We start from the raw sequence: 20,654 nt of genomic DNA, 5'->3' as shown, positions 1-20,654 counted from the left end.
CACCCTCATGGGAAACAACTTCTACCTAACATCCAGTCTAGTTTTGCTCCATTTCCCCCACTCCTATCACTCTCTGACACCCTAAAAAGTCCCTCCCCAGCTTTCTTGTAACCCCCTTCAGATATTGGAAGGCCACAGAAGGTCTTTTGGAGCCTTTTCTTCTCCAGACTGAACAATCCCAATTCTCTCAAGTCTGCATCTACAGCAGAGGTGCTCCAGCCCCCTGATCATCCTTGTGGCCCTTCTCTGCACACATTGTCACTTCTCCCAAGAAACTAGCAATAAGATGAGAGGAAATGGCTTCAATTTGCTTCAGAAGAGGTTTAGGTTGGAGGTTAGGAAACATTTCATTGCTGAAAGTGGTCAAGCATTGGAACAGGCTGCCCAGGGAAGTGATGGAGTCACCATCCCTGGAGATGTTCAAAAACATGCAGGCATGGCACCTGAGGGCATGGATTAGTGGGCATGGTGGTGTTGTGTTGATTTTTGGACTCAATGATCTTAAAGGTCTTTTCCAACCTTAAATGATTCTATAATTCTATATTTAGGGGAAGCAGGTGAGGAAGGATTAATAGACTTTATAGATGATAGCATTGGCATCTTATGCAAGATGCATTGATTTGATGTTCTTTTTACTCCAGGAAACATATTCCACAGAACATCTTTCTTTGTTCTCATTAAAGGCTAATTTCTTTCTTCCACAGTCACCTCTTCCGTATTAACCCAATCTTAATGCTTATTCTACTGTTTGTTTGTTTGTTATTTGTTTTTTTTTTTTGAGATTATGCCTTTTAACCTCTCAGGTCTCATCTCTTCCACACTTTGTCCTTAGGCAGTTGAACAGCAGCCTCCTTAATTCTCTCCATGCTGCTGGAGAGAAATGATTTCAGTAATGGAAGGATAGGCAGCAGTTGTTGCAGAGGCATCATTCAAGCTGCAGTAGGCTGATTTAGGGTAGTTTCTCCTCAGTTTGGTTTGTCATATTTGGCAGATGGAGTGGAGCTTTGGAGGGCCTGTGGTCTTAGAGCTTGCCTGTGCAGGGCTAATATGTGGTCATTCTTGCCAACATTCTTTTTCACAAGAAGCACAAAAGACTTAGTGAGCAGTTTTGTGAAGAGGGGGAACAATACCTCTTTTACTTTTGGCATTTGTTCCTCTCCCATCTATTTAAGTGAGTTTCACAAGAAGTCATTCTGAGTCAGAGAGGCTGCCTAAAGAAATGTAACCTTCCTTTCACACAAACCTCTGAAGCCTCCTGCAGTCCTGCCAGATTTAGTAAAGATCAAATCACAGGTACAGGAGATGGAATAATTTCTTTCTGCCATACTTCTCAGCTCACAACTTTAAATCTGGAGGGCTTTGAGGATTTTTAAGGTTCATGGACGTGCCATTAGTACTATGGACATGGCAGGCCTTTGACACCCTGGGTTTGTATGGTTTATGGTAGTACAGATAATCCCAGTTTTGCAACTCTCTTGTTTTATGCAAAACCTTGCATTTAGCAGGTGAGATGCTACAGAGACAATGAAAAGACAGCCTTCTTATTTATTTCATTATTTAAAACATGTTGTGAAACAGTCTGTTTGCTCTTAAGAGGAAAAATGAACTTGCCAGGGTATTCTGGGCACTTATTTTTCATGGGAAGTCAGAAAATAAAACTCACTTTAGGCTGAGTCATCAAAGCAATAAAAGCATCCTGACCCTGGGGCCAGAGTTGTTTCCCTATCTGCCATGACTTGGTATCTTATTTATAAATAACATTGCTGTATCTACTTTGATATTTTCATTCTTGCACTGTGGTGTGTGACAATGTTGACTTAGTGATATGGCTGTTATTGCAGTGTCTAGGGCTGTATGGCTACATAAACCTTGCCTAAATTACAGAGCAGCTTCTCTATTCATTAGGAAGTTTTAATGTTTATGTTCATGAAGCCAAAGCCCTTTCTCTGTTCCATTATATTCAGTCATTCAGCGAGACTTGGGCAGACTGAGAGCTGGGCAGGGGTTCAGCAAAGCTAAGTGCAGAGTCCTGCTTCTGGGAAGGAAGAGTAAACTGCAGCAGTACAGGTTGGGAGGGGATCTGCTAGAGAGCAGCCTCGAGGAAAAGGACCTGGGAGTGCTGGTGGACAACAAGTTCTGCATGGGACAGCAGTGAGTCCTGGGGTCCTGGGGTGCTTTGAGGAGTGCATTCAGCAGATCCAGGGAGGTTCTCCCTCCTCTCTACTCTGCCCTAGTGAGGCCACACCTCACTAGGTGATCCAGTTCTTGCCTTCCCAGTTCAAGAGGGACAGAGATCTACTCGAGAGAGTCTAAGGGAGGGTTACATGGATGCTGAAGGGACTGGAGCACTGCCTGGGGAGGAGAGGCTGAGAGCTCTGGGGCTGTTTAAGCTGTTTAGTTGGAAAAGAGAAGGATGAGAGGGGATCTGATCAATGTCTATCAATAGCTGAGAGCTGGGGGTCAGGAAGGAAGGGACAGGCTCTGCTCAGTTGCAGCCTGGGATAGGCCAAGGGGCAATGGATAGAAACTGCAGCACAGGAGGTTCCACCTCTCCTACAGTTCCTTTCTTGCACTGTCTCCCTTCACCTTCAGGAAATGCTGGAGGCCATTTACTGCATGTTCCTATTTACCTTTGGCTTTTTTTGCTCTGTTGTTGTTCAACAGTCTGAACATCACAAACTTAAGCCTCAGGCACTCTTCACTCTTCACTCTGTTGGTGCCTGAAGGGCAGCAGTAGCTAAGGGTTCTTTTCTGATGACTGTTTAAAACAAGGCAGCAGAAAAAAATGCTGTGGTCCTTTTTTTTCTGTACTTGTCATCAAGAAATTTTAAGTATGTAGAGTTTTTACAGAATCTTGCCACAAAAATACACATCCAAGAGCTTTTGGTCATATTTTGGCTTCCTGCATAACCATAGTGCCTGGACCAAGGCAGGCTGTGAGTTCATCTTAATAAATCACACTGTTTTTTATCAGAAAGTCATTTTCTATTTGAGAGAGCAGTTAAAAATGCTTCAGTCCTTTAACTGCTGTAGTTTGTCTTTAACTCTCATGTCTTGTCTGTGAACAAGAGGGTTAGGGTTAGGGTTATTAAGAGACTACCAGGATGGTTAAGGGACTATCAGGATGCTGAAGGGACTGGAGCATTGCCCTGTGAATAGAGGCTGTGAAAGCCCTGGGGCTCTTTAGTCTGGAGAGGAGAAGGCTGAGAGGGATCTGATCAATGTCTATCAATAGCTGAGGGCTGGGGGTCAGGAGGGAGGGACAGGGACCGTTTGTGCTCACTTGTGTCCTGTGATGGGACAAGGGGCAATGGATATAAACTACAGCACAGGAGGTTCCACCTCAACATGAGGAGGAACTTCACTGTGAGGGTCACAGAGCCCTGAAACAGGCTGCCCAGAGAGGTTGTGGAGTCTCCTTGTCTGGAGCCTTTGCAGCCCTGTCTGGATGTGTTCCTGTGTGACCTGTGCTGGATTCTATGGTCCTGCTCTGGCAGCAGGGTTGGACTGGAAGATCTTCAGGAAGGTCCCTTCCAACCCCTAACATCCTGTGAGCCTGTGAAGAGCAAATGATGAAGATCCCAGTTTCCTCCTGGTGTTCCCACATGAAAAAATGTCTTCTGATTGCCTTAACAGGGAGATTCACCCAGAGGGGCTGCCCCAGGCGTACACAATCATCCTCTTATTCCGTCTGCTGCCCGAGACCCCCAACGAGCCCTTTGCAATCTGGCAGATTACAGACAGAGATTACAAGCCCCAGGTTGGAGTTGTGCTTGACCGTAAGTATGATTGTCCATTGCATAGGCAACTTAGGTGGTAGAGTACTTTGCATGCACTCTTCCCAAATTCTTCCAAACCCAAGGCATTCTGACTATATGTCTTTAGTTTTAAGAGCCACAAAGGACAACAAAGATGGTAAAGGGCCTAGAGAAGAAGTCTTATGGGGAGTGGCTGAGGGAACTGGGAATATTTAGCCTGGAGAAGACAAGGCTGAGGGGAGACCTCATTGCTCTCTACAGCTACCTGAAAGGAAGTTATAGTGAGCTGGTGGTTGGTCTCTTCTCTCTAGTATCAGATGATAGGATGAGAGGAAATGGCTTGAAATTGTGCCAGGGGAGGTTTAGATTGGATATTAGGAAGCATTTCTTTGCTGCAAGAGTGGACAGGCACTGAAAGAGGCTGCCCAGGGAGGTGGTGGAGTCCTCATCACTGGAGGTGTTCAAGAAACGTGTGGACATGGCACTTTAAGACATGATTTAATGGCCATGGTGGCGGTAGGTTGATGGTTGGACTCAGTGATAGAATCATAGAATTGTCAGGGTTGGAAGGGACCTCAAGGATCATCCAGTTCCAACCTCCCTGCCATGGGCAAGGACACCTCACTCTAGATCTTAGAGGTCTATTCCAACCAGAACAATTCAATGATTCTATAATTATGATTATTTGTTTTTCCAACTAAAATGAATTCATTCTAAACTATGTTTCCACTTTGCCATTACCTCTAAAACCAAAGGAGAAGACATCTCTGGACTTATGGGTCAGGAAGACTTGAGTGGTAGACCACATTTTATCTGTATTTCAGGATTGTCATTTCATGAGTGCATATGAAGTGGAACTTACTGTTTTCATTTATTGCAGCTGCCACCAAAGTCCTGTCATTCTTTAACAAGGACACAAGGGGAGAGGTCCAAACTGTAACTTTTGATAATGATGAAATAAAGAAAATCTTTTATGGAAGCTTCCATAAGGTAAGGGAATGAAATTATGAATGTTGCTTTCTGAAGTGCTGTCCTTTGAACAACAAAATCCAGGCAAGCACAAGTCACTGTCAGTTACATCCAGTACTAGCATAGCTTTAATTTGACTCAGGGACTTCCAGATGGTGTAAAACAAGATCTGTGAAATTGTAGCTCTTCATTGAAGCAGTGTAAGAGATTTGTCAAGTATTTGTCGAGATTGTGTAAGTGGAGGGATCTATCTGAACAAGATTTCAGAGCCTGATTTCTTGCACATGAGAGAGTAAAAGATAAGCTGGGAAAAAAAAAAAAACAAGAAAAAGGAGAGGAAATTGTGGTGAGAAGAGATTTGAGGTGTGTGTAAAGATTTTAAATAAATCAGAGAAGAGGAAGGTACAGCCACAGAAAGTAGCTATGGAGTTACAGATAAGGGCAGGGAACCAATGTTGGGAAGTGAATATTAAATATCCAGTTTAAATACTAAATAAATATTCCTTTTTTAAACAAACATCCTCTATGTATTCTATATGTATATGTATAATATATATGTATAATTTTGTATGCATGAATGTGTATTGGTATATTTCTGGCTTCAATTCATTGGATCTAAAATATTCCAAAGCAACATTAACCAAAGAAACAACAATAAGAGAGAAAGAGCCCTTAAAAGATCCAATCATCTCCCTGTGGTTTAGAATTTAATCAGCAGAACAGCTAGAGGAAATCATAGAACCATAGAATTGTTAGGTTTGGAAGGGACCTCAAGGCTCATCCAGTTCCAACCCCCCTGCCATGGGCAGGGACACCTCACACTACAGCAGGTTGCTCACAGCCACATCCAGCCTGGCTGCAAAAACCTCCAGGGATGAGGCTTCCACCACCTCCCTGGGCAACCTGTGCCAGTGTCTCACCACCCTCATGGGGAACAACTTCTTCCTAACATCCAATCTGAATCTCCCCACTTCTACTTTTTCTCCATTTCCCCCAGTCCTATCACTCCCTGACATCCTAAAAAGTACCTCCCCAGCTTTCTTGTAGCTCCCTTCAGATCATGGAAGGCCAAAAGAAGGTCTCCTGGGAGCCTTTTCTTCTCCAGACTGCACAACCTCAACTCTCTCAGTCTGTCTCCATAGCAGAGCAGCTCCAGCCCTCTGCTCTTCCTGGTGGCCCTTCTCTGGAACATGTTCCAGCACCTCCAGATCCTTCTTGAAACAGAGGCTCCAGAACTGGATGCAGTACTCCAGGTGTTGTCTCAGCAGAGCAGAGCAGAGGGGGAGAATCACTTCCCTCTACCTGCTGGCTCTGCTTCTCTTGCTGCAGCCCAGGCTATGGTTGGCTTTCTGGGCTGCAAGTGCTCACTGCTGGTTCATGTTGATTTTCTCAACCACCAGCACCCCCAAGTCCCTTTCTTCAGGGCTGCTCTCAAGCCAGTCCCTGCCCAGCCTATATCAGTGGTTTGGATTGACTCAACCCAGAGGTAGTACCTTGCATTTGATCTTGTTGAACCTCATGAGGTTGTCATGGGCCCAGCTCTGCAGCCTGTCAAGGTCTTTCTGGATGGATCCCTTCCCTCCAGTGAGTCCACTGCAGCACACAGCTTGGTGTCATCAGCAAGCTTGCTGAGGGTGCACTCAATGCCTCTGTCCATGTTGCCAACAGAGATGCTGAACAAGACTGGTCCTTACATCTTGCTGCATCTGCCTTCAAATTTGAGAGTTTTCTGCTTGCTCTTCCACTTTTCTGCACTGAATTACACAAACCTGATCTTGCCAGGCTTCCTTACCTCTGGTCACCAGGCAATGCTTGTCTCAGGCTACAGATATATATATATATAGATATATATATATATATAAAAAGACAATTAAGATATATATATAAGACAATTATATTAAGACAATTATATATATATATATATATATATATATATATATATAAAGACAATTAAACCAGAATGTTTTCTTTCTGTGTTAAGAATATATGTTTAGGGCAAGAAACTGAGTTCACAGCTGCAACATTTTTTGGCCAGCTGGAAATGCACACTCTCCTGTTCTCATTTATCTCCTTTCTGTTTAGCTTAGTTTGCCCCTGCTGACTAAATATGGCTGGAGTATAACATTTGTTTTCTTTATGATACCCTGTCTTGCATGATTAGTCACTACCAGCATTCCTCTGAGGATACTGATAAAAGGTTGCCTCTCTGTCAGCTTGCTGATGCTGGAGGCCACATTGTCAAGCTAGCTCTGCTGGGCTGAAAGCAGGGAAAGATAGCTGCTGCCTGCACTGTGATGTTCTGTGACTTCACAAGAAAGCTGGGGAGGAACTTTTTAGGGTGTCAGGGAGTGAAAGGACTAGGGGGTATGGAGCAAAACTAGGAGTGGAGAGATTCAGATTGGATGTTAGGAAGAAGTTGTTCCCCATGAGGGTGGTGAGAGACTGGCACAGGTTGCCCAGGGAGGTGGTGGAAGCCTCATCCCTGGAGGTTTTTGCAGCCAGGCTGGATGTCGCTGTGGGCAATCTGCTGGAATGTGAGGTGTCCCTGCCCATGGCAGGGGGTTGGAACTGGATGAGCCTTGAGGTCCCTTCCAGCCCTGATGATTCTGTGATTCTATGATTCATCTGTTGAAAACATGAATGAATGCCAAACCCACACAACGCTGTAAAAGGTATTGGCTTCCCCAGAACCTGATAAGATGATTTCCCAAACTGCTTCTATGTTAGATCAAATTATTCTTGGTTTCTTAATTTATTTAATGCCTAATTATTTTTGCATATATGAAGAAACCTTTGTGTCACTGCCTTTGATGCTTACAAGTCGACTTGGATCACACCAGCACTAGGCAGCCTCTGTTTTGTCTTTGGCATTTGGCTTTTTGCCTTTTTCTCTTTTTTTGTGTGTGTAATTCAGTAGGTCAACTGAATGTTAAGGAAATACATTAATCTACTGGAGTGGGGAAAACTGTCACTAAAGTCTAGGATAGGCATTGTTTTGGTGTAAAAATTGAGTTATCTTATCACCAAGAAGTACTGTTGAGACACAGAACAGCAGGTTGCCCAGGGAGGTGTTGGAAGCCTCATCCCTGGAGGTTTTTGCAGCCAGGCTGGATGTGGCTCTGAGCAGCCTGATGTAATGTGAAGTGTCCCTGCCCATGGCAGGGGGCTTGGAGCTGGATGGTCCTTGAGGTCCCTTCCAACCCTAACAATTCTATGATTCTAGTAGCATGCCTCATTTTAGACAGCAATGTGAGAATTGAGACTTCCTTTCCTCAGGTCACTGCTGTGAAACTTTCTACCTGCTGGACTGCCAGCAGCCTGTTTTAAGCCTGTGCTGCTCATTTCATTGACATTCAGTCACATTTTTCCTTGCACTTCCTCTGAACGTGATAGAGCTGAGCAGAGCGATCTGGCAGTGCTCACAGTGAAGCTCTGCTCGTTTGTCAGAGGAAATGGGGAGCAACCTGCAAGCCCAGCAATGGCAGCAGCTCTGCTAGTGCAGAACAAATTGGTATTCTTTTCCTAGTGCAAAACAATTTCAGGGTGAAATGAAAACCCAGAATTTTGTGTAATTGTAAGTGTTAAAAACACTCATACATATGAACAGAAGGCAATCCTAAGATGCCAGGCAATGTAGAGGAGTAACAACCACTTGCAAATGATCCTAAAGCTCTGGAACCATGAATTCTTGATTTTGGGACTATTTCATAGAATCATACAATTGCCAGGGCTGGAAGGGACCCCAAGGATTATCCAATTCCAAACCCCCTGCCATGGGCAGGCACACCTTACACTACATCAGGTTGCTCGGAGCCTTCAAAAACCTCAGGGATGAGGCTTCCACCACCTCCCTGGGCAACCTGTTCCAGTGTCTCACAAAACATTTTTGTTTTCTTAAACACAAATGTATCAGTTCTTTAGTGCAGTGTGTCATCCCCCTTTTCATTTTCCCAGGAAGGAATCCAAAGTTGATTTTATACTAAGTGGAGTAGCCTTGGTTTAATGAGCTGCGTTTGGGACTTTTCACCACGTAACTGAGCTGACTCCTTTGGATTCCCTCCAGGCTGATTACTGAGATTGCTGGATGAGTCAGGTTGTAAATGATAGCATCATGGGATTCCCCAGCTCCAGCTCACGTGCTGGGAAAGCCTTCTGTATCAGCCATCCTGATCAGATCCTAGTAAAAGGTAGCAGTAGCTTCAGGCTGGATAAAGGTAGGGTAGTAGGATTAACACACTTCTAAAGGTATTTCTGCAGATTTTCCTACCATCTGGTTTCAAAGAAATGACAAATCTGCAGCAAGCAAGAAGATGTTTTCTAAAATATCTAACATTTTTGTGGTTTTCATTCGAGGACTTGCTGGCTCCTTCAGTGAAGCATGGTGAACTACACCTAACTGTGCAGGGAAATTTACTTTGGCACGCTTGGATGCTTTGCCTTGCATAGCTATGGGGAATGATATTGAACCTGGCAAGTCCCATAGGAAAAATCCTCACTGCCTGAGACAGTCATTAAATTTGTAGCTGGATGTTTTGGTAGAGACAGATGACTTCTTTCTTATTCCTACCATGTTAGAGTTCCTTTTAGATTGCTGTTTTGCAGTAGTTAGCCACAGGAAATATGGTAATGGGTGTACATCTTTCTGCTGAGGTACATCTGGGAGAGCAGTTTGCTTAGCTGATGGATGTGGTTCATTTAACAGCAGATCAGAACAGCATCAATCTTTATCTTAAGAGGGATCAGGAGACACAGATTAAAATGTGTTTTCTTAAAACCTCAGTGCCTTCGGGCACTGGAAATGCTCAGAAGTGGTGCTTCATGTGGGTGTGTTGGAAGTTGAAGAGAATCTTTCTGCTAACGTTTGGACCTGCTGGCCACACTTTGCTTGCTGCACCCCAGGACCCCATTGGCTCTCTTGGCCACCAGGGCACATTGCTGTCCCATGCAGAACTTGCTGCCCACCAGCACTCCAAGGTCTTTCTCTGTGGAGCTGCTTCCCAGCAGGGCAGCCTCTAACCTGTCCTGGTGCCTGCTGTTATTCCTTCCCAGATGCAGGACCCTGACCTTGTCCTTATTGAACTCCATGAGGTTTGCCTGCAGCAAGCTCTCAGCCTGTCCAGCTCTAGTTGGATGGCAGCAGAGCCTGACAGGTGTCAGCCACCTCCACCAGTTCTGAATCATCAGCAAACTTACTGAGGGTCCACTCAATCCCCACACAAACGTGGGCAGTTTCAAAAGTCTCAATTCTAATTATATAAAGCCTAAGCACTTTGTGTTAAAAGAGTTTCAGAAAAGCTGTGCTGATGCCTTGGTTACAACTCCACATGGGAAAATATGCAACATGGAAAGACAGAACAAATTCTCAGGAGATTGGTCAGGCACTTGTTGACTCAGGACATTTAAGGGAATCTCTGTTTCAGCTTCATGCCATATATTTTCTTTTTTTTTTTTTTAAAGGAGTCATTAAACAGCAAAATATTCCTGATGGGTTGTATACTATGACCACAGAATCTTTAAACCAGAAGCACATCCTTCAAGGCTTCTTTACTGCTGATCTTGCTGCCTTGATCTTTTAACAGAGATGTTAGAAGGTTGTTTATAAGATGTATGCAGAATGCAAAGTATGGAAAGCCACTGAAACCTTTCTCTAGCCTTAAGAGATATTCTCCCATCAGTTGCATATTAGGTGCACTAAAATGGTAGACCTTTGTTTCTTGGAGAGTCCTGAGTGTCCTCTGTTTCCATAGAAATGCAGACATACACTCTCCTAACATTTTTGGAATGGTAGCTTTTGCCTCAGCTTTGCTTATTCTTCTGTTTAAGCTTTAATGTCTTTCCTCCAAACATTTCATTCTCCTCTCCTGGCAAACATACTCTTCTTTTGTTACAGTTCATTCTTTTCTTCCTCATAATTTTCCCTTTTTCTCAAGTAATAAATATTTTCCTCTCCTTCCCTGTTTCCCCTTATTTTGGCATGTTTTTCTAGCCACATTTCTCACATAGAAGTTGCCCTTTTGTATCTTCCCTTATTTTGTCTTTTTCTGGACAGCCTTTCCCTGCTCACTTCCTGTATCTCAATGCAACTAATGCTTCTAGTTGAGTCATCTGTGGAAACTGAACTCAGGACCTTTGATTCTGAAACAATCTCCTCTCTGAACTACAGGCAGAGACTATTAGCCAGTGGGCAGACATAGACTCATAAACCTCTTGTGTGCCCCAGCCAGCAAGAAAAGGACAAGAAGAGCTTACATTCACTTCCTCTCAACAATTCTTTTTATGCACTCTTAAAGCAATTATTTTTATTTTTATGCAATTTAAAGCAGTTCTCAGGCAAGCTTTTTAAAGTAGAGCATTGTAGTTCAGCTATTACATTGAGCAGTGTTCTGTACTGTGCTTCTGTATTCATGTTAGTGACCATCAGCCTGTTTTGAAGAGGTTACTGATGTTGTAGGCTTTTCCTTGAGTTTGAATGTTTCCACCAATTGAAAGCAAAGCAGGATTAAAGGAGGAACATGTAAAACAGTGTCACCTAAACAGTGAAATAATGTTATTCAAGTAATATGATGTGAAACCTTGTTTTGCTTTGTTTTGTTTTGTTTTTTACCCCAGGTCCATATTGTTGTAACTTCATCAAATATAAAGATTTACATTGACTGCAGTGAAATAGTGGAAAAACCAATTAAGGAGGCTGGGAACATCACAACTGATGGCTATGAAATACTTGGGAAACTACTGAAAGGCGACAGGAGATCAGCAACAGTAAGCAATAAACACAAATCCATTCATTAATGCAAGCCCATGAAAACTTGTAAAGGAAAGAGATGAGAGACTAAAGATTGCCAAGATAAGTAATAAACATGAATCCATTCATTAATGCAAGCCCATGAAATCTTGTAAAGGAAAGAGATGAGAGATTGAGGATTGCTAAGAAACCAGTATTGAAGTCAAAGCTTTCAGGTGTCTGTAGTGCAAGACCCAATATAGTTAACTGAGAAGTTTTGTCTTGAAAGCTTCTCATTCTAGCAGAATCTCTCAGCTCCCTCAGCCTCTCCTCCTAAGGAAGATCTTCCACTGCCTTCAGCATCTTTGTGGCTCTGTACTGGACTCTTCCAAGCAGTTCCCTGAGGTCCTTCTTGAGCTGAGGGCCCCAGAACTGGGCACAATATTCCAGATAAATTCATACAAGAGCAGAAATATTTTTCTTCTAATAGGGAGAGCAGGTAGTTGGTGGAACTGTCTGTGGATTCTCTATCACTGGAAATCTTTAACTGAAGATAGTTTTGTTTTCCTAGAAGACATTTTCTACTGAACGGGTTTTAATTCTTGCAAGTCCTGTGGTCTGTCTTGTACTGGATGATCAAAGAAATCCTCAATGGCTTTATGATCTATAAACTTGTAATGAAAAGTGGCTTCTGCTATAAAGGGCCCATCAATTCTCTTCATGGATTAACTGTACTTAATGTGCAATCAAAGCTTTTTACCTGGGCTTCATCTTAGAACACCTAAGACTGCAATCTGACCTAAGTGTGCAAAGCCTAACACCTGAAGAAGACTCTTTGTGCTCACAAGAAAATGTTTGGTTGCATGTTTCAGACTGAAGGGTCATAGCTCTTGGGGTAAAAAAAAAGAGAGGAAACTGCTTTTACCATACAGTCTACATAAGGTCCCCAATTCAGCCTTCCTGCAGAACTTTTCCCTGCTGATGTCAGTGGAAAGTTCCATACCTGAATCTGAATAAGACACAACCCAAAGACTGCAGGTCCTTAGGGATGGTCCTTTTTTTTTTTTTTTTCCCAGTGAGAATTCATGTTGAAATGCACAGGCACTCAATGACTGTAGAAATTCATCAGCATTGTGCAGTGTTATTAAGTCCAGAAAAACATTTCTTCAATCACTTTGACTACCTTTTGCCCCAGAATAACAATACACATCAGTGCTCAAAACTCTTGTAGCCTTATGTAGGCTTGGGTTTAATTTTTTTAGGGTTTTTTAATATTTTTTTTCTGACAGTGTCAAAAAACAGAAGTGAGAATCTGAGTGATGCTAACTACCTTAGGAAGAAATTGTTTGAGGAGTCATTTTTTAGTGCTAATGCCACTAGATTCCATACATAGCATCTCTAGTCTCTTTCAAGAGTCCTCCTCTCTCTTTTACAGTTAGAAATCCAGAATTTTGACATTGTATGCAGTCCAGTTTGGACCAGCAGAGACAGATGCTGTGATCTTCCTTCTATGGTAAGTATAAAAGAACCAGAGGCTGTTCAGAAGATTCTTGAGAGCAAGTTTAAGAATCTGAATATTAGCCTGGCATTATCCCTTGGTGCTGACAGCAGATCTCAGTCCCACTTGTCAGAGGAGGCAGTGAGCAGCACTGCATTTTTTGTGTCTGAGGGTGGAAGATTGCAGTGAGTTAGAAGTGTATCCCTTAGGACTGGTGGGAAAAACGCAAGTGATTTCAGTGACATTTAAGATCCTAGGTATTATGAATGGAATAGCTTTCTTTTTTTTTAATTTCTTTTTTAACTTAATCTGTTCTTAGATGGGAATTCAAAAAGCAGCCAGTTAATTCTTTGTCAGTGCAAGCTGTCTAGTAGATATAAATATTAGAACAACAGAATCATGGAATCACAGAATTGTCAGGGTTGGAAGGGACCTCAAGGATCATCCAGTTCCAACCCCCCTGCCATGGGCAGGGACACCTCACACTAGATCTGGGTGGGTAGAGCTTCATCCAGCCTGGCCTTAAATACCTCAGGGATGAGGCTTCCAGCACCTCCATGGGCAACCTCTTCCAGTGTCTCACCACCCTCATGAGGAAGAATTTCTTCCTCACATCCAATCTGAATCTCCCCATTTCTAGTTTTGCTCCATTCCCCCAGTCCTATCATTCCCTGACACCCTCAGAAGTCCCTCCCCAGCTTTCTTGGAGCCCCCTTCAGATCATGGAAGGCCACAAGAAGGTCTCCTTGGAGCCTTCTCCTCTCCAGACTGCACAACCCCAACTCTCTCAGTCTGTCTTCATAGGAGAGGTGCTCCAGAAACTGCATATGAATTTGATTTTGCCTGTGGCTCTGTTGTTAGTGTCTTGTATAACACAGGGGAAAATCTGCTAAATATGTGAAGAAGAAAAAATATGTCCTGAAGAAACATTTGGAGACCACTGTTGCGCTGTGAGATTTACTTGTACTTGAAAACAGGATAAGAGAAGATCCTGCTGTTATTGTTTTGGGGACATATGATGCCACCAAGCCCTTTTCTAGAAAACCACAGTAACAGTTGTGATTTAACTTTCAGAGGGATGAAGCAAAATGCCCAGCCCTGCCAAATGCTTGTACCTGTACTCAAGACAGTGTGGGACCTCCAGGACCTCCTGGACCAGCTGTAAGGAACTATTTACAATGGACTTATTTTGTGGTTTTTTTTTTAAATTATGGAAGCATTTTTGTGTTGGTCTCTGGTTTTGTGAAGCAAAGGTCAGCCAGAGAGGGAGTTTCTGTCATCACAGAATCACACAGGATCACAGGATGTTAGGGGTTGGAAGGGACCTCTGGAGATCATCCAGTCCAACTCCCCTGCCAGAGCAGGACCATAGAATCCAGCACAGGTCCCACAGGAACACATCCAGACAGGGCTGGAAAGGCTCCAGAGAAGGAGACTCCACAACCTCTCTGGGCAGCCTGTTCCAGTGCTCTGTGACCCTCACAGTGAAGAAGTTCCTCCTGATGTTGAGGTGGAACCTCCTGTGCTGCAGTTTCCTTCCATTGCCCCTTGTCCTATCCCAGGACACAACTGAGCAGAGCCTGTCCCTGTCCCCTCCCTCCTGACCCCCAGCCCTCAGCTATTGATAGACATTGATCAGATCCCTTCTCAGTCTTCTCCTCTCCACACTAAGCACCCCCAGGGCTCTCAGCCTCTCCTCCCCAGGCAGTGCTCCAGTCCCTTCAGCATCCTCATAGCCCTCCATACCATCATGGCAATCTGTTCCTTTTTCATCTTAGTTTAGAGCACAGTTGGGCAACTCGTACCACCTCTACTTGTTTATATGATTCCTTTCCCATATCTCCAATGTGATCTCTGTGGATCCTCATTGTTTGATAGGTTGGAAGAGTCTGGCCCAGTCTCAGCTGTCTTTGCAGTTAGTGTGCAAGGTATTTTTTAATGGAGTGTGGAAATATTTTTCCTAAATACAGAGTCCAGATTTCACTCCAAGTGAAAATTCTTTACTCTGTGAGGGAAATAAAACAGTTGCTCTCTTTTATTGTATGGAGAGACAGTAATCTGTGGACTATGCTTTGAATATAAGGGAGTTCCTTTCAGCTCAGTACTTCTACTTTCAAGCTACTGAAAATGCTGCATAAGGAATCTGAAGCCCAGTTAGATTTTCTGGCAGTCCACTAGAGAGGTATCCTGAGATTTTAATGAACATAAATTGAAGAAGTTTATATCTTCAGAGACAAAAAAAAAAAAAAAATAAATGCAATAATTTGTTCTGGACTTGCATTGGCAAGGCTGAAGCTGATGTGGTTTACCTGAGTTTCTGATGCATCTTTTACTCTAGTGCTCCTTTGAGCAGTGTGACCCTGGACACTTCAGAACTCTGGGCTTTCACATTAAGGGTTTGATAAAGAGGCTTCATAAAGCACACCAGTATGATGCTTTCCCTTTGCTTTCACTGTGTGAAATACATTTTCTTTTCCAAATATTCCATTTAGGGTGGCCCAGGTGCTAAAGGTCCCCGAGGTGAAAGGGGTTTGACTGGAGCATCTGTAAGTATTTCTGGAATATGTCTATAATGTTGCTACCTGCTTACCTGCATGACAATCTGTAGGCTTAGTTGCAGGCTGAGCTAATAATGGAGAGTAAAAATGCCCTTGGAAATATGCCTATATGTTATTTCTGTGCAGCCTGACTGTTGGAGACTGTATCTCCACAGCCTATGGATGTCTGTAGCCTCAAAGGCACTGACTGCACATCAGGAGATGACCTGCATCAGGCTGTTAACACCCATTCTGCAGCATCATTATCCTTGCTTCTGTACAGACATGACAGCAATACTTCTAATTAACACTGCCAGAAGGTGTGCACTGGCCTGAGACCTCCAGCTTGAGTCAGAGAAAGCCCTATGGAAGGAAGTCTCACTTGAAGAGCTGTTTCCACAGTTGTGCTGAAGTGTTAAATGTGCCTCCAGGCTTCTGATTGACCTTTAGTGCCTAACCCAAAGGGATTTGCAGTTATGGATCTAAGAAAGGGTTGCCACTGACAGTCTTGTTTTCATTTTCTGCTTTAAGGGGCCACCTGGTCCTCGTGGTGAGACAGGTCCTCCTGGCCCTCAAGGTCCCCCAGGTCCACAGGGCCCCAATGGGCTGTCAATCCCAGGTGAACCGGTGAGTAGCAATTGTGAGCGTGGGCAACACCGTGTGTGGGGTCAGACCTGCCCATGCCCATGGGGGGCTTGGGAAGAAGGTAGCAGCTGTGCCTTAATATTCTTTAATTTTTCCTGCAATGAGGCAGAATTATGAAACAAGTCTCTTTCAACACAGTAGCATTTTCTGTCCTGAATGTTACATGTGCTCATGGGGTGCTGAAGGAGGGGCAACACATATGGTGCTGCTCCCTTTTCAGTCTTACAGCCACACTGTAGAGTTGCTAGGCCTTCAAGAGCTAGGACTCAAAACAATCACACCGTGCTGCAGGGAGATTTAGTGTGCAATATTGCAGAAATTTACATCCCCTATTTCTATTTTCTGAGCTTAAAACAGTAGCTGAAAACTCAGAGAAGCAGTGGGTGGCCTAGACCTAAGCATACAAAACAACCTTTCATTCCACAGGCATCATTTCACAACATCACAGAGTGGTAGGGGCAGGAAGGGATCTCCAAAGCTCATCCAGTCCAAGCCCCCTGCCAGAGCAGGATCATCTAGAGCAGATCACACAGGAACACAGCCAGCTGCGGTTGGAATGTCTCCAGAAAGGGAGATTCCACAACTCCCCTGGGCAGCCTGCTTCAGGCTTCTGTCACCCTCACAGGCAAAAAATCTTCCTCCTGTTTGCATGGAACTTCCTATGGCTCAGCTTCCACCACTGCCCCTTGTGCTGGCATTGGGCATCACCCAGCAGAGCCTGGCTCCAGCCTCTGGGCACTCCCCCTGCACATCTTTAGCACCAGCAAGGAGCTCACCTCTCAGGCTCCTCCTCTCCAAGCTCCAGAGCCCTCAGCTCCCTCAGCCTCTCCTCCTAAGGAAGATCTTCCACTGCCTTCAGCAGCTTTGGGGCTCTCTGCTGGACTCTCTCAAGCAGTTCCCTGAGGTCCTTCTAGAACTGAGGAGCCCAGAAGTGGACACAATATTCCAGCTGTGGCCTCATCAGGGCAGAGCAGAGGGGGAGGAGAACCTCTCTTGACCTCCTAACCACAGCCCTTCTAATCCCCCCCAGGATGCCCTTGTCCTTCTTGGCCACCAGAGCACATTTATGTATCTTGCAGGGAATATTTTGTGTCCTTTCACACAGATGTATTCTCTTGCTGCTTTGTTTTGTAATTCAGGTTCTCTAACAGCCTTGTGTGCTAATTGTAGGGTCGTCAGGGAATGAAGGGTGACGCTGGCCAGCCGGGACTGCCGGGGCGATCGGTAAGTGGAGGACATCCAGACAAGAGGATGTCACTTGACATTATTCCTAATGCAAGTTGGCTGCTGGACAGCTGCCTCTGTCATTGCTAGGAGCCATGGGCTCTTCTCATTCCTTCCTAAGTAATAGTTTGGGAAATCTAATTACCTCACAGTTAAGAATTTGAAATATAGGAAATGGCAAACCGTTGGCCACAGTAAGAATAGAGCCAGGCTGAGTCAAGCCAAATGTCCACCTGGGCAGCAGGGGCACACCATTGGATTGGGAAAAGTACACTGATAACATTTCAGGAAGGTCCCTCAATTTCTCACCAACTGCAGTTAAATGTCTTCCTAAATTAATGGTTGCAGAGCCCTTGCTGAAGCACTCTTCAGCAGTGCTGTCCAATGGCTTTCTGCTTTCAGATGGCCTTGGGACATTAATTCATAGAATCATAGATTCATAGTATGGTTTGGATTGGAAGGGACCCTAAAGATCATCTAATTTCAAACACTCCTGCCTTGGGCAGAGACACCTCCCACTAGCCCAAGTTGCTCAAGGTCTCATCCAACCTGGTCTTGAATACCTCCAGGGAGGAGGCATCCACAACCTCCCTGGGCAACCTGTTCCAGTGTCTCACCACCCTCACTATAAAGAATTGCTTCCTAATCTCCAGTCTAAATCTGCCCTCCTCAAGCTTCAATCCATTCCCTCTTGCCCTTGTAAAAAGTCCCTCCCTGGCTTTCTTATAGGCCCCTTTCAGCTACTGGAAGGTCACTGTAAGGTCTCTCTGAAGCCTACTTTTCTCCATCCCCAACTCTCAGCTTAATCCCATGCTTTCTGAAAGAAGAAATCAATGTTACATTTCACTTATCTGCAGGTTTCTATGTTGTAAACTAGAATTAGGTTTGGAGGAGAAATAAAATAAATTTGCTTTTTTTGTTGTTGTTGGGTTTTTTGATAGTCAGATTTGGATAATGTCATTGATCTGCACATGTGGTGACAGAACTGATATTCCTTGGCTACTTGATTTTGCCAAGGGTATAAAGATGATATGGGAGATGCCTATATCATAGAAACATTCAGGCTAGAAAAGCCCCTCAGGATCCCCAACCCAACCATTAACCCTACTCTACAAGGGTCACCCCTAAACCAGAGCCCCAAGCACCACAGCCAAACCACCTTCAAACACAGCCAGCCTTGGGCACTCCACCACCTCCCTGCCCAGCACATTCCAAGCCTTGACCACTCTGCTGCCTAAGGGCCACTCTAAACCTCCCCAGGGGCAGCTTGAGGCTCTGCCCTCTTCTTCTCTCACTAATCACTTGGGAGAAGAGACCAGCACCAACCTCTCCACAACCTCCTTTCAGGGAGCTGCAGACAGCCAGGAGGTCTCCCCTCAGCCTCCTCTTTCCAAACTAACCATCCCCAGCTCCTTCAGTTGCTCTCCATCAGATGTCTTCTCTAGACCCTTCCCAGCTTCCTTGCCCTCCTCTGCCCTGGCTCCAGCACCTCCACATCTCTCTTGGGTTGAGGTGCCCAAAACTGAACACAATACTCAAGGGGTGGCCTCCCCAGAGCTGAGTACAAGTGGTAATACAGATTTAGTTTTGTGTATCAGGTAAGGTCAGTCATGAGCTAAGGGCCTTGTATTCTTTACATATTTTATTAGCCCTTACAACCTGCATAATATACATATATGGAGTAGTAATGGTCCTGTAGATAGAGATGATAGCATTTGGAACATGATGAGATTAGATGGGAAAGTGGGAAGGACATGGCAGCATGATCCAGGGCTGTTCAATATCCAGTTCCTACAACAGTAGCATTGATCCTACAGAGAGCTGAATGAAATTGTTCCTGAGTGTCCTGTGATGTAGCCTGTCTGGTTTTAGCATTTATTCTCTATCCAGAAGCTACAAGCAACAGGAATTTAGAATGGGCACAACAAAGCAGCAGAATACATAAAAAAAATAGGAAAATGCAGGAGAAAAGAATAATAAAGGAAGAGTCTAAATGTTGGGGTTTTTTTTAGATACACTCTGATTGATGACCAGAGCTAGGCTGTAGCAGCAGGTGTTAAAGGATTAGCTGCATGCTGCTAAAAACAATAAACCAATATACCTGCTTCAGGGGAACAGTACTGGAAGGTATTTTTGAAGTTGCATTATGAGGTGGTCAGGAAATGGAAGTAAAAAGCAGAGTGAGGCTGAAGAGTGTTGCATAATGTATATGGAATAAAAGTTTTTTTCTAATTTATTTTGAATACCAAAAAGCAACGTGGAAGACAGTTAAATAAATGTGTGCATCTATGCAGGAAAGATTAGCATAGCAGTGATGTTTGTTCTGTCATTTCTTTTTCCCTCCAGGGAACCCCAGGTTTGCCTGGTCCTCCTGGCCCAGTGGGACCTCCAGGAGAAAGGGTAAGATTTCCTCAGTTTGTTTCCTCAAAGAAAACCCCAAACAATGTGTGTGGGAGTTCCTACCTTGGTTATCAGATCGTTCTATTTTCAAATGCTTTTGCAAAAGGAGTCCTTTTACCAGCAGCCAACCTGGAGAAGGTAAAGGTTGAAGGGTGGATAAATCTAGCCGTGATAAACCTCCCCAGATAGCTATAAGGTAGCCAGATAAGTTCTGTAAAAATTGCAGTACTCACTTTTCTGAGTAGGCTCTCAGAGCAGTGTGTCCCCTGCACTGGGCTCTGCTGAGGTGCTTGCCCTTCTCTCTTACACACTGTGGCTGCTGCAAGGGATCCCTTTGAAACTCCTCCTCTTGATGTCTGGGAGATGCCTTCACAGAATTGTCAGGGTTGGAAGGGACCTCAAGGACCATCCATCTCCATCCCTGTGCCATGCACAGGGATGCCTCACACTAGAGCAGACCACTAGCCCCTCTTGGGATGGGGCTTTCACCACCTCCCTGGGCAACCTGTTTCAGTGTTTCACCACCCTCATGGTGAAGAAATTTTTCCTAACATCCAGTCTGAATCTACCCAATTCTAGTTTTACTCCACCACCCCCACCCCAGTCCTATCACTCCCTGACACCCTAAAAATTCCCTCCCCGACACCCTAAAAATTCTCTCCCCAGCCTTATCTGTAAAGAAGGGACCTCCAAAGCTCATCCAGTCCAACCCCTCTGCACTCAGCAACTAGATCAGCTTGCTCAGAGCCCTGTCCAGCCTCACCTGGAAGATCTCCAGGGATGGAGCCACAACCACCTCCCTGGGCAACCTGTGGCAGTGTTCCACCACCCTCCTGCTGCACAACTTCTTCCTCACATCCAATCTCAAGCTGCTCTGCTCTCCTTTGAAGCCATTGTCCCTG

The 20,654-nt window shown here is 44.5% G+C and overlaps 1 protein-coding gene across 1 annotated transcript in view; it reads left to right on the top strand.

Annotated features, from left to right (window-relative positions):
* The window catches only part of COL12A1 (collagen type XII alpha 1 chain), a 147,594-nt gene that overhangs the window by 103,496 nt on the left and 23,444 nt on the right, over positions 1 to 20,654 (top strand). Inside the window, exons 49-57 of the mRNA XM_054399216.1 lie at positions 3,637 to 3,779; positions 4,639 to 4,748; positions 11,337 to 11,486; positions 12,884 to 12,961; positions 14,021 to 14,107; positions 15,439 to 15,492; positions 16,015 to 16,110; positions 17,299 to 17,352; positions 19,699 to 19,752. Coding sequence (XP_054255191.1) covers positions 3,637 to 3,779; positions 4,639 to 4,748; positions 11,337 to 11,486; positions 12,884 to 12,961; positions 14,021 to 14,107; positions 15,439 to 15,492; positions 16,015 to 16,110; positions 17,299 to 17,352; positions 19,699 to 19,752 — 826 coding nt within the window. The remainder of the gene's footprint in view (positions 1 to 3,636; positions 3,780 to 4,638; positions 4,749 to 11,336; positions 11,487 to 12,883; positions 12,962 to 14,020; positions 14,108 to 15,438; positions 15,493 to 16,014; positions 16,111 to 17,298; positions 17,353 to 19,698; positions 19,753 to 20,654) is intronic.

Source organism: Indicator indicator, chromosome 2 (genome assembly GCF_027791375.1).
Source record: "Indicator indicator isolate 239-I01 chromosome 2, UM_Iind_1.1, whole genome shotgun sequence".
Taxonomy (NCBI): Eukaryota; Metazoa; Chordata; class Aves; order Piciformes; family Indicatoridae; genus Indicator; species Indicator indicator.
The sequence above is the reverse complement of the archived record's forward strand: the minus strand, read 5'-3'. Positions and strand labels throughout refer to the sequence as shown.